We start from the raw sequence: 13667 nt of genomic DNA, 5'->3' as shown, positions 1-13667 counted from the left end.
GCGGAGCACACTGTGAAGCTGTGGCAGGTGATGATCCATGCCGGCTGAGAGGAAAAGGGCGGAAGTGTCGCTGTGGCGGGTTACTCTGCTCACCGGCTGAGGGGAGGAGGTGGAAGTGTCGCTGTGACGGGTTACTCCGCTCACTGGCTGAGGGGAAGAGGCGGAAGTGTCGCTGTGGCGGGTTACTCCGCTCACCGGCTGAGGGGAAGAGGCGGAAGTGTCGCTGTGGCGGGTTGCTCTGCTCACCGGCTGAGGGGTGGAGGTGGAAGTGACGCTGTGGCGGGTTACTCCGCTCACCGGCTGAGGGGAAGAGGGGGAAGTGTCGCTGTGGCGGGTTACTCCGCTCACCGGCAGAGGGGAGGAGGCGGAAGTGTCGCTGTGGCGGGTTACTCCGCTCACCGGCTGAGGGGAGGAGGCGGAAGTGTCGCTGTGGCGGGTTACTCTGCTCACTGGCTGAGGGGTGGAGGCGGAAGTGTCGCTGTGGCGGGTTACTCTGCTCACTGGCTGAGGGGTGGAGGCGGAAGTGTCGCTGTGGCGGGTTACTCTGCTCACCGGCTGAGGGGAGGAGGTGGAAGTGTCGCTGTGGCGGGTTACTCTGCTCACCGGCTGAAGGGAGGAGGTGGAAGTGTCGCTGTGGCGGGTTACTCTGCTCACCGGCTGAGGGGAAGAGGAGGAAGTGTCGCTGTGGCGGGTTACTCCGCTCACCGGCTGAGGGAAGGAGGCGGAAGTGTCGCTGTGGCGGGTTACTCCGCTCACCGGCTGAGGGGAGGAGGCGGAAGTGTCACTGTGGCGGGTTACTCCGCTCACCGGCTGAGGGAAGGAGGCGGAAGTGTCGCTGTGGCGGGTTACTCCGCTCGCCGGCTGAGGGGAGGAGGCGGAAGTGTCACTGTGGCGGGTTACTCCGCTCACCGGCTGAGGGGAGGAGGTGGAAGTGACGCTGTGGCGGGTTACTCCGCTCACCGGCTGAGAGGGGGAGGCGGAAGTGTCGCTGTGGCTGGTTACTCCGCTCACCGGCTGAGGGGAAGAGGAGGAAGTGTCGCTGTGGCGGGTTACTCCGCTCACCGGCTGAGGGGAAGAGGAGGAAGTGTCGCTGTGGCTGGTTACTCCGCTCACCGGCTGAGGGGAGGAGGTGGAAGTGTCGCTGTGGCGGGTTACTCCGCTCACCGGCTGAGAGGGGGAGGCGGAAGTGTCGCTGTGGCGGGTTACTCCGCTCACCGGCTGAGGGGAAGAGGGGGAAGTGTCACTGTGGCGGGTTACTCCGCTCACCGGCTGAGGGGAGGAGGGGGAAGTGTCGCTGTGACGGGTTACTCCGCTCACCGGCTGAGGGAAGGAGGCGGAAGTGTCACTGTGGCGGGTTACTCCGCTCACCGGCTGAGGGGAAGAGGCGGAAGTGTCGCTGTGGCGGGTTACTCCGCTCACTGGCTGAGGGGAGGAGGCAGAAGTGTCGCTGTGGCGGGTTACTCCGCTCACCGGCTGAGGGGTGGAGGTGGAAGTGTCGCTGTGGCGGGTTACTCCGCTCACCGGCTGAGGGGAAGAGGCGGAAGTGTCGCTGTGGCGGGTTGCTCTGCTCACCGGCTGAGGGGAGGAGGCGGAAGTGTCGCTGTGGCGGGTTACTCCGCTCACTGGCTGAGGGGAGGAGGCGGAAGTGTCGCTGTGGCGGGTTACTCTGCTCACCGGCTGAGGGGAGGAGGTGGAAGTGTCGCTGTGGCGGGTTACTCCGCTCACCGGCTGAGGGGAGGAGGCGGAAGTGTCGCTGTGGCGGGTTACTCCGCTCACTGGCTGAGGGGAGGAGGCAGAAGTGTCACTGTGGCGGATTACTCCACTCACCGGCTGAGGGGAGGAGGCGGAAGTGTCGCTGTGGCGGGTTACTCCGCTCACTGGCTGAGGGGAGGAGGCGGAAGTGTCGCTGTGGCGGGTTACTCTGCTCACCGGCTGAGGGGAGGAGGTGGAAGTGTCGCTGTGGCGGGTTACCACGCTCACCGGCTGAGGGGAGGTGGAAGTGTCGCTGTTGCGGGTTACCACGCTCACCGGCTGAGGGGAGGAGGTGGAAGTGTCGCTGTGGCGGGTTACTCCGCTCACCGGCTGAGGGGAGGAGGCGGAAGTGTCGCTGTGGCGGGTTACTCCGCTCACCGGCTGAGGGGAGGAGGCGGAAGTGTCACTGTGGCGGGTTACTCCGCCCACCGGCTGAGGGGAGGAGGCGGAAGTGTCGCTGTGGCGGGTTACTCCGCTCGCCGGCTGAGGGGAGGAGGCGGAAGTGTCACTGTGGCGGGTTACTCCGCTCACCGGCTGAGGGGAGGAGGTGGAAGTGTCGCTGTGGCGGGTTACTCCGCTCACCGGCTGAGGGGTGGAGGTGGAAGTGACGCTGTGACGGGTGACTCTGCTCACTGGCTGAGGGAAAGAGGGTAAAGTGTCGCTGTGGCTGGTTACTCCGCTCACTGGCTGAGGGGAAGAGTCGCTGTGGCGGGTTACTCCGCTCACCGGCTGAGGGGAGGAGGCGGAAGTGTCGCTGTGGCGGGTTACTCCGCTCACCGGCTGAGGGGAGGAGGCGGAAGTGTCGCTGTAGCGGGTTACTCCGCTCACCGGCTGAGGGGAAGAGGGGAAAGTGTCGCTGTGGCGGGTTACTCCACTCACCGGCTGAGGGGAAGAGGCGGAAGTGTCGCTGTGGCGGGTTACTCCGCTCACCGGCTGAGGGGAAGAGGCGGAAGTGTCGCTGTGGCGGGTTACTCCGCTCACCGGCTGAGAGGAAGAGGCGGAAGTGTCGCTGTGGCGGGTTACTCCGCTCACCGGCTGAGGGGAAGAGGCGGAAGAGTCGCTGTGGCGGGTTACTCCGCTCACCGGCTGAGGGGAGGAGGCGGAAGTGTCGCTGTGTCGGGTTACTCCGCTCACCGGCTGAGGGGAGGAGGCGGAAGTGTCGCTGTGGCGGGTTACTCCGCTCACCGGCTGAGGGGGGGAGGCGGAGGTGTCGCTGTGGCGGGTTACTCCGCTCACCGGCTGAGGGGAGGAGGCGGAAGTGTCGCTGTGGCGGGTTACTCCGCTCACCGGTTGAGGGGAAGAGGGGGAAGTGTCGCTGTGGCGGGTTACTCCGCTCACCGGCTGAGGGGAGGAGGCGGAAGTGTCGCTGTGGCGGGTTACTCCGCTCACCGGCTGAGGGGGGGAGGCGGAAGTGTCGCTGTGGCGGGTTACTCCGCTCACCGGCTGAGGGGGGGAGGCGGAAGTGTCGCTGTGGCGGGTTACTCCGCTCCCTGGCTGAGGGGAGGAGGCGGAAGTGTCGCTGTGGTGGGATACTCCGCTCACCGGCTGAGGGGGGGAGGCGGAGGTGTCGCTGTGGCGGGTTACTCCGCTCACCGGCTGAGGGGAGGAGGCGGAAGTGTCGCTGTGGCGGGTTACTCCGCTCACCGGCTGAGGGGAGGAGGTGGAAGTGTCGCTGTGGCGGGTTACTCCGCTCACTGGCTGAGGGGAGGAGGCAGAAGTGTCGCTGTGGCGGGTTACTCCGCTCACCGGCTGAGGGGTGGAGGTGGAAGTGTCGCTGTGGCGGGTTACTCAGCTCACCGGCTGAGGGGAGGAGGCGGAAGTGTCGCTGTGGCGGGTTACTCCGCTCACCGGCTGAGAGGTGGAGGTGGAAGTGACGCTGTGACGGGTGACTCTGCTCACTGGCTGAGGGGAAGAGGGGGAAGTGTCACTGTGGCGGGTTACTCCGCTCACCGGCTGAGGGGAAGAGGCGGAAGTGTCGCTGTGGCGGGTTACTCCGCTCACCGGCTGAGGGGGGGAGGCGGAAGTGTCGCTGTGGCGGGTTACTCCGCTCCCTGGCTGAGGGGAGGAGGCGGAAGTGTCGCTGTGGTGGGATACTCCGCTCACCGGCTGAGGGGGGGAGGCGGAGGTGTTGCTGTGGCGGGTTACTCCGCTCACCGGCTGAGGGGAGGAGGCGGAAGTGTCGCTGTGGCGGGTTACTCCGCTCACCGGCTGAGGGGAGGAGGCGGAAGTGTCGCTGTGGCGGGTTACTCCGCTCACCGGCTGAGGGGTGGAGGCGGAAGTGTCGCTGTGGCGGGTTACTCCGCTCACCGGCTGAGGGGAGGAGGCGGAAGTGACGCTGTGGCGGGTTACTCAGCTCACCGGCTGAGGGGAGGAGGCGGAAGTGTCGCTGTGGCGGGTTACTCCGCTCACCGGCTGAGGGGAGGAGGCGGAAGTGTCGCTGTGGCGGGTTGCTCTGCTCACCGGCTGAGGGGAGGAGGCAGAAGTGACACTGTGGCGGGTTACTCCGCTCACCGGCTGAGGGGAGGAGGCGGAAGTGTCGCTGTGGCGGGTTACTCCGCTCACCGGCTGAGGGGAGGAGGCGGAAGTGTCGCTGTGGCGGGTTACTCCGCTCACCGGCTGAGGGGAGGAGGCGGAAGTGTCGCTGTGGCGGGTTACTCCGCTCACCGGCTGAGGGGAGGAGGCGGAAGTGTCGCTGTGGCGGGTTGCTCTGCTCACCGGCTGAGGGGAGGAGGCAGAAGTGACACTGTGGCGGGTTACTCCGCTCACCGGCTGAGGGGAGGAGGCGGAAGTGTCGCTGTGGCAGGTTACTCTGCTCACCGGCTGAGGGGAGGAGGCGGAAGTGTCGCTGTGGTGGGTTACTCCGCTCACCGGCTGAGGGGAGGAGGCGGAAGTGTCGCTGTGGCGGGTTACTCCGCTCACCGGCTGAGGGGAGGAGGCGGAAGTGTCGCTGTGGCGGGTTACTCCGCTCACCGGCTGAGGGGTGGAGGCGGAAGTGTCGCTGTGGCTGGTTACTCCGCTCACCGGCTGAGGGGAAGAGGAGGAAGTGTCGCTGTGGCGGGTTACTCCGCTCACCGGCTGAGGGGAGGAGGCGGAAGTGTCGCTGTGGCGGGTTACTCCGCTCACTGACTGAGGGGTGGAGGCGGAAGTGTCGCTGTGGCGGGTTACTCCGCTCACCGGCTGAGGGGTGGAGGCGGAAGTGTCGCTGTGGCGGGTTACTCCGCTCACCGGCTGAGGGGAGGAGGCGGAAGTGTCGCTGTGGCGGGTTACCCCCCCAAGTACTCTTAAATTGACGACGCACCACAACCTGCCAATGGCAACTACAGTGTCAGAGGTGGAAGAAGGGGGATGGGGAGCAGCTTGTTAATGATTACTAACATTGAGAGTATATATGGATTATTATTACCAGCACAGGACCAATAGAGAGCTGGTACTGCCCGTGAGGGAGGGCCCCAATGCGGTCACAGTCTCTGCACCCCGTATTGCTGCCCCACTATCTGGCTGCACGGCAGAAACACACTCCGAGCGCTGAAAAGCACTGCTCCGCCGAGCGGCGCTGTGTCCTATATAAGCTGCTGACATTTCTACCGCGCATGCTCAGTAAGCGCTAATCTCCGCAGAGCGAGGAGGTGAACACTGCGCATGTCCCACCTGGAAAGCAGAGCTCAGGCAGCGTGATCAGACATAAACATTGAAGAGAAAGGCGGAAGTGACGTGCAACGCCGGCTGAGCGAAAGGGCGGAAGAGACGCTATGAAGCGCCAGCTGCAGGAAAGGGGCGGAGAAAACGATGTAAAGACTCCTCTGAGGGAAAAGGGCGGAAGTGACGCTCTGCAGCTCCAGCTGACAGACAGAAGCGGAAGTGACGCTATGTTGCACCTGCTAAAGGAAAACGGCGGAAGTGACGCTTTGAAGCGCAGCTAAAGGAAAGGAGATGGTATAAAGACTCCTCCTCTGAGGGAAAAGGGCGGAAGTGGCGCTCTGCAGCTCTTGCTGAGGGAAAAGGGCGGAAGTGACGCATTGAAGCTGCGCCCGGTGACGTTGGTGCCCTGGCTGCTGCTGCTTCGTCACCGGCGGCAGTGAGTGTAGTGAGAGTTGTCAGTCAGTGTCAGGCGGCGGGAGGAGAGGAGAGCCGGCAGGATGGGCGCCGGGGAGGAGCGGGCGGAGCGGTTGGGCTTCACCCCGCAGAAGGAGATCGTCTACAACCTGCTGCTGCCCTACAGCGCGAGGCTCGACCGGGAATCCCTCCAACTGCTGCACTCCATCCGCTGTAACCTGAGCCGGGCCGTGCAGCTGCGGGAGCTCTGGCCGGGGGGCCTCTACTGGAGCCGCAAGCTCAGCACGTGAGTCCTGCCTCACCCTCTGTCACTCCTCACCCTCTATACTGTCACTCCTCACCTATCACTCCTCATCTGTTACTCCTCATCCTCTATACTGTCACTCCTCATCCTCTATACTGTCACTCCTCATCCTCTATACTGTCACTCCTCATCCTCTATACTGTCACTCCTCATCTGTCACTCCTCATCCTCTATACTGTCACTCCTCATCTGTCACTCCTCATCCTCTACTGTCACTCATCACCTCCTCCCCCCCCCCATCACTCCTCACCCTCCAACTGCTGCACTCCATCCGCTGTAACCTGAGCCGGGCCGTGCAGCTGCGGGAGCTCTGGCCGGGGGGCCTCTACTGGAGCCGCAAGCTCAGCACGTGAGTCCTGCCTCACCCTCTGTCACTCCTCACCCTCTATACTGTCACTCCTCACCTATCACTCCTCATCTGTCACTCCTCATCCTCTATACTGTCACTCCTCATCCTCTATACTGTCACTCCTCATCCTCTATACTGTCACTCCTCATCCTCTATACTGTCACTCCTCATCTGTCACTCCTCATCCTCTATACTGTCACTCCTCATCTGTCACTCCTCATCCTCTACTGTCACTCATCACCTCCTCCCCCCCCCCATCACTCCTCACCCTCCAACTGCTGCACTCCATCCGCTGTAACCTGAGCCGGGCCGTGCAGCTGCGGGAGCTCTGGCCGGGGGGCCTCTACTGGAGCCGCAAGCTCAGCACGTGAGTCCTGCCTCACCCTCTGTCACTCCTCACCCTCTATACTGTCACTCCTCACCTATCACTCCTCATCTGTTACTCCTCATCCTCTATACTGTCACTCCTCATCCTCTATACTGTCACTCCTCATCCTCTATACTGTCACTCCTCATCCTCTATACTGTCACTCCTCATCTGTCACTCCTCATCCTCTATACTGTCACTCCTCATCTGTCACTCCTCATCCTCTACTGTCACTCATCACCTCCTCCCCCCCCCATCACTCCTCACCCTCCAACTGCTGCACTCCATCCGCTGTAACCTGAGCCGGGCCGTGCAGCTGCGGGAGCTCTGGCCGGGGGGCCTCTACTGGAGCCGCAAGCTCAGCACGTGAGTCCTGCCTCATACTGTCACTCCTCACCTGTCACTCCTCATCCCTCCCATCACTCCTCACCCTCCAACTGCTGCACTCCATCCGCTGTAACCTGAGCCGGGCCGTGCAGCTGCGGGAGCTCTGGCCGGGGGGCCTCTACTGGAGCCGCAAGCTCAGCACGTGAGTCCTGCCTCATACTGTCACTCCTCACCTGTCACTCCTCATCCCTCTACTGTCACTCCTCACCCTCTACTGTCACTCCTCACCTATCACTCCTCATCTGTCACTCCTCACCCTCTATACTGTCACTCCTCATCCTCTATACTGTCACTCCTCATCTGTCACTCCTCATCCTCTATACTGTCACTCCTCATCTGTCACTCCTCATCCTCTACTGTCACTCATCACCTCCTCCCCCCCCCCATCACTCCTCACCCTCCAACTGCTGCACTCCATCCGCTGTAACCTGAGCCGGGCCGTGCAGCTGCGGGAGCTCTGGCCGGGGGGCCTCTACTGGAGCCGCAAGCTCAGCACGTGAGTCCTGCCTCATACTGTCACTCCTCACCTGTCACTCCTCATCCCTCCCATCACTCCTCACCCTCCAACTGCTGCACTCCATCCGCTGTAACCTGAGCCGGGCCGTGCAGCTGCGGGAGCTCTGGCCGGGGGGCCTCTACTGGAGCCGCAAGCTCAGCACGTGAGTCCTGCCTCATACTGTCACTCCTCACCTGTCACTCCTCATCCCTCTACTGTCACTCCTCACCCTCTACTGTCACTCCTCACCTATCACTCCTCATCTGTCACTCCTCACCCTCTATACTGTCACTCCTCATCCTCTATACTGTCACTCCTCATCTGTCACTCCTCATCCTCTATACTGTCACTCCTCATCTGTCACTCCTCATCCTCTACTGTCACTCATCACCTCCTCCCCCCCCCATCACTCCTCACCCTCCAACTGCTGCACTCCATCCGCTGTAACCTGAGCCGGGCCGTGCAGCTGCGGGAGCTCTGGCCGGGGGGCCTCTACTGGAGCCGCAAGCTCAGCACGTGAGTCCTGCCTCATACTGTCACTCCTCACCTGTCACTCCTCATCCCTCCCATCACTCCTCACCCTCCAACTGCTGCACTCCATCCGCTGTAACCTGAGCCGGGCCGTGCAGCTGCGGGAGCTCTGGCCGGGGGGCCTCTACTGGAGCCGCAAGCTCAGCACGTGAGTCCTGCCTCATACTGTCACTCCTCACCTGTCACTCCTCATCCCTCTACTGTCACTCCTCACCCTCTACTGTCACTCCTCACCTATCACTCCTCATCTGTCACTCCTCACCCTCTATACTGTCACTCCTCATCCTCTATACTGTCACTCCTCATCTGTCACTCCTCATCCTCTATACTGTCACTCCTCATCTGTCACTCCTCATCCTCTACTGTCACTCATCACCTCCTCCCCCCCCCATCACTCCTCACCCTCCAACTGCTGCACTCCATCCGCTGTAACCTGAGCCGGGCCGTGCAGCTGCGGGAGCTCTGGCCGGGGGGCCTCTACTGGAGCCGCAAGCTCAGCACGTGAGTCCTGCCTCATACTGTCACTCCTCACCTGTCACTCCTCATCCCTCCCATCACTCCTCACCCTCCAACTGCTGCACTCCATCCGCTGTAACCTGAGCCGGGCCGTGCAGCTGCGGGAGCTCTGGCCGGGGGGCCTCTACTGGAGCCGCAAGCTCAGCACGTGAGTCCTGCCTCATACTGTCACTCCTCACCTGTCACTCCTCATCCCTCTACTGTCACTCCTCACCCTCTACTGTCACTCCTCACTTGTCACTCCTCACCCTCTATACTGTCACTCCTCATCCTCTATACTGTCACTCCTCATCTGTCACTCCTCATCCTCTATACTGTCACTCCTCATCTGTCACTCCTCATCCTCTACTGTCACTCATCACCTCCTCCCCCCCCCCATCACTCCTCACCCTCCAACTGCTGCACTCCATCCGCTGTAACCTGAGCCGGGCCGTGCAGCTGCGGGAGCTCTGGCCGGGGGGCCTCTACTGGAGCCGCAAGCTCAGCACGTGAGTCCTGCCTCACCCTCTGTCACTCCTCATCCTGTCACTCCTCATCCTCCATCACTCCTCATACTGTCACTCCTCACCTATCACTCCTCATCTGTCACTCCTCATCCTCTACTGTCACTCCTCATCCTCTATACTGTCACTCCTCATCTGTCACTCCTCATCCTCTATACTGTCACTCCTCATCCCCCCATCACTCCTCACCCTCCATCACTCCTCACCCTCCCCCCATCACTCCTCACCCTCCAACTGCTGCACTCCATCCGCTGTAACCTGAGCCGCGCCGTGCAGCTGCGGGAGCTCTGGCCGGGGGGCCTCTACTGGAGCCGCAAGCTCAGCACGTGAGTCCTGCCTCACCCTCTGTCACTCCTCATCCTGTCACTCCTCATCCTCCATCACTCCTCATACTGTCACTCCTCATCCTCTACTGTCACTCATCACCTCCCCCCCCCCCCCCCCCATCACTCCTCACCCTCCAACTGCTGCACTCCATCCGCTGTAACCTGAGCCGGGCCGTGCAGCTGCGGGAGCTCTGGCCGGGGGGCCTCTACTGGAGCCGCAAGCTCAGCACGTGAGTCCTGCCTCACCCTCTGTCACTCCTCATCCTGTCACTCCTCATCCTCCATCACTCCTCATACTGTCACTCCTCATCCTCTACTGTCACTCATCACCTCCCCCCCCCATCACTCCTCACCCTCCAACTGCTGCACTCCATCCGCTGTAACCTGAGCCGGGCCGTGCAGCTGCGGGAGCTCTGGCCGGGGGGCCTCTACTGGAGCCGCAAGCTCAGCACGTGAGTCCTGCCTCACCCTCTGTCACTCCTCATCCTCCATCACTCCTCATACTGTCACTCCTCATCCTCTACTGTCACTCATCACCTCCCCCCCCCCATCACTCCTCACCCTCCAACTGCTGCACTCCATCCGCTGTAACCTGAGCCGCGCCGTGCAGCTGCGGGAGCTCTGGCCGGGGGGCCTCTACTGGAGCCGCAAGCTCAGCACGTGAGTCCTGCCTCACCCTCTGTCACTCCTCATCCTGTCACTCCTCATCCTCCATCACTCCTCATACTGTCACTCCTCATCCTCTACTGTCACTCCTCATCCTCTATACTGTCACTCCTCATCTGTCACTCCTCATCCTCTATACTGTCACTCCTCATCCCCCCATCACTCCTCACCCTCCATCACTCCTCACCCTCCCCCCATCACTCCTCACTCTCCAACTGCTGCACTCCATCCGCTGTAACCTGAGCTGGGCCGTGCAGCTGCGGGAGCTCTGGCCGGGGGGCCTCTACTGGAGCCGCAAGCTCAGCACGTGAGTCCTGCCTCACCCTCTGTCACTCCTCATCCTGTCACTCCTCATCCTCCATCACTCCTCATACTGTCACTCCTCATCCTCTACTGTCACTCATCACCTCCCCCCCCATCACTCCTCACCCTCCAACTGCTGCACTCCATCCGCTGTAACCTGAGCCGGGCCGTGCAGCTGCGGGAGCTCTGGTCGGGGGGCCTCTACTGGAGCCGCAAGCTCAGCACGTGAGTCCTGCCTCACCTGTCACTCCTCATCCTGTCACTCCTCACCCTCTACTGTCACTCCTCACCCTCTATACTGTCACTCCTCACCTATCACTCCTCATCTGTCACTCCTCATCCTCTACTGTCACTCCTCATCCTCTATACTGTCACTCCTCATCTGTCACTCCTCATCCTCTATACTGTCACTCCTCATCCCCCCATCACTCCTCACCCTCCATCACTCCTCACCCTCCCCCCATCACTCCTCACCCTCCAACTGCTGCACTCCATCCGCTGTAACCTGAGCTGGGCCGTGCAGCTGCGGGAGCTCTGGCCGGGGGGCCTCTACTGGAGCCGCAAGCTCAGCACGTGAGTCCTGCCTCACCTGTCACTCCTCATCCTGTCACTCCTCACCCTCTGTCACTCCTCATCCTGTCACTCCTCACCCTCCATCACTCCTCATCATGTCACTCCTCACCCCCCATCACTCCTCACCCTCTATACTGTCACTCCTCACCCCCCCATCACTCCTCACCCTCCAGCTGCTGCACTCCATCCGCTGTAACCTGAGCCGGGCCGTGCAGCTGCGGGAGCTCTGGCCGGGGGGCCTCTACTGGAGCCGCAAGCTCAGCACGTGAGTCCTGCCTCACCCTGTCACTCCTCATCTGTCACTCCTCACCCTCCGTCACTCCTCACCCTCTATACTGTCACTCCTCACCCTCCATCACTCCTCATCTGTCACTCCTCACCCTCTATACTGTCACTCCTCACCCCTCCCCATCACTCCTCACCCTCTATACTGTCACCCCCCCCCCATCACTCCTCACCCTCCAGCTGCTGCACTCCATCCGCTGTAACTTGAGCCGGGCCGTGCAGCTGCGGGAGCTCTGGCCGGGGGGCCTCTACTGGAGCCGCAAGCTCAGCACGTGAGTCCTGCCTCACCCTCTGTCACTCCTCATCCCTCTACTGTCACTCCTCATCCCTTATACTGTCACTCCTCACCTATCACTCCTCATCTGTCACTCCTCACCCTCCATCACTACTCACACTGTCACTCCTCATCCTGTCACTCCTCACCCTCCATCACTCCTCATCATGTCACTCCTCACCATGTCACTCCTCACCCTCCATCACTCCTCATACTGTCACTCCTCACCCTCCATCACTCCTCACCCTCCATCACTCCTCATACTGTCACTCCTCACCCTCTGTCACTCCTCACCCTCTGTCACTCCTCACCCTCTGTCACTCTTCACCCTCTGTCACTCTTCACCCTCTGTCACTCTTCACCCTCTGTCACTCTTCACCCTCTGTCACTCTTCACCCTCTGTCACTCTTCACCCTCTGTCACTCCTCACCCTCTGTCACTCCTCACCCTCTGTCACTCCTCACCCTCTGTCACTCCTCACCCTCTATACTGTCACTCCTCACCCCCCCCCCATCACTCCTCATCTGTCACTCCTCATCCTCCATCACTCCTCACCCCTCATCACTCCTCATCACTCCTCACCCTCTATACTGTCACTCCTCCCCCCTCCCCATCACTCCTCACCCTCCAGCTGCTGCACTCCATCCGCTGTAACCTGAGCCGGGCCGTGCAGCTGCGGGAGCTCTGGCCGGGGGGCCTCTACTGGAGCCGCAAGCTCAGCACGTGAGTCCTGCCTCATCCTGTCACTCCTCATCCTGTCACTCCTCACCCTCCATCACTCCTCATCTGTCACTCCTCATCATGTCACTCCTCATCCTCTATACTGTCACTCCTCACCTATCACTCCTCATCTGTCACTCCTCACCCTCCATCACTCCTCACACTGTGACTCCTCATCCTGTCACTCCTCACCCTCCATCACTCCTCATACTGTCACTCCTCATCATGTCACTCCTCACCATGTCACTCCTCACCCTCCATCACTCCTCATCTGTCACTCCTCACCATGTCACTCCTCACCCTCCATCACTCCTCATACTGTCACTCCTCATCATGTCACTCCTCACCCCTCCCATCACTCCTCACCCTCCATCACTCCTCATCCTCCATCACTCCTCATCCTGTCACTCCTCATCCTCTATACTGTCACTCCTCACCCCCCCATCACTCCTCATCTGTCACTCCTCATCCTCCATCACTCCTCACCCCTCATCACTCCTCATCACTCCTCACCCTCTATACTGTCACTCCTCCCCCCTCCCCATCACTCCTCACCCTCCAGCTGCTGCACTCCATCCGCTGTAACCTGAGCCGGGCCGTGCAGCTGCGGGAGCTCTGGCCGGGGGGCCTCTACTGGAGCCGCAAGCTCAGCACGTGAGTCCTGCCTCACCTGTCACTCCTCACCTGTCACTCCTCATCCCTCTACTGTCACTCCTCACCTATCACTCCTCATCCTCTATACTGTCACTCCTCATCCTCTATACTGTCACTCCTCATCCTCTATACTGTCACTCCTCACCCCCCCATCACTCCTCACCCTCTATACTGTCACTCCTCACCCCTCCCCATCACTCCTCACCCTCCAGCTGCTGCACTCCATCCGCTGTAACCTGAGCCGGGCCGTGCAGCTGCGGGAGCTCTGGCCGGGGGGCCTCTACTGGAGCCGCAAGCTCAGCACGTGAGTCCTGCCTCACCCTCTAATATCACTCCTCACCCTGTCACTCTTTACCCTCCAACCTATCACTGCTCATCCTCCAGTTGCACTCACCTGGACTGTGCCCTCCTGTCACTTCTGTCATCATAGCTGTATGATGATTGCTGGTATGTTGGTGCCCAAAACAATCAGGAAAAAGTTGTTTTCAGTGTTCATAACGTGTATGTGTAGCTTTAGGTGTGGGAGTCGCAAAGCACGACGTGGCCCGCGGCTCCGTGACCCTGGCGCAGCACGGCGTGGCCCGCGGCTCCGTGACCCCGGCGCAGCA

The 13667-nt window shown here is 61.4% G+C and overlaps 2 protein-coding genes across 3 annotated transcripts in view; one reads left to right on the top strand and one right to left on the bottom strand.

Annotated features, from left to right (window-relative positions):
• Positions 1-5331, bottom strand: part of LOC137504879 (mucin-3B-like) — a 28108-nt gene extending 22777 nt beyond the window's left edge. Inside the window, exons 1-4 of the mRNA XM_068233474.1 lie at positions 5156-5331; positions 4111-5056; positions 3550-3654; positions 94-3450 (exon numbers count right to left, since the gene is read on the bottom strand). Of these exons, the coding sequence (XP_068089575.1) occupies positions 94-3450; positions 3550-3654; positions 4111-5056; positions 5156-5331 (4584 nt within the window). The remainder of the gene's footprint in view (positions 1-93; positions 3451-3549; positions 3655-4110; positions 5057-5155) is intronic.
• Positions 5332-5765: 434 nt separating this feature from the next.
• The window catches only part of PSME4 (proteasome activator subunit 4), a 338013-nt gene continuing 330111 nt past the window's right edge, over positions 5766-13667 (top strand). The window contains exon 1 of one of the 2 annotated variants that reach the window (XM_068233125.1): positions 5766-6091. In XM_068233125.1, the coding sequence (XP_068089226.1) occupies positions 5889-6091 (203 nt within the window). In that variant the 5' untranslated portion in view covers positions 5766-5888. Of the gene's footprint in view, positions 6092-13269; positions 13364-13667 lie in introns of those variants that run through there. The other variant, XM_068233124.1, reaches the window with a different exon arrangement.

The sequence above is a fragment of the Hyperolius riggenbachi genome, chromosome 4 (assembly GCF_040937935.1).
Source record: "Hyperolius riggenbachi isolate aHypRig1 chromosome 4, aHypRig1.pri, whole genome shotgun sequence".
NCBI lineage: Eukaryota > Metazoa > Chordata > Amphibia > Anura > Hyperoliidae > Hyperolius > Hyperolius riggenbachi.
Note: the sequence above shows the minus strand (reverse complement) of the source record. Positions and strands in the feature narration are given on the sequence as shown.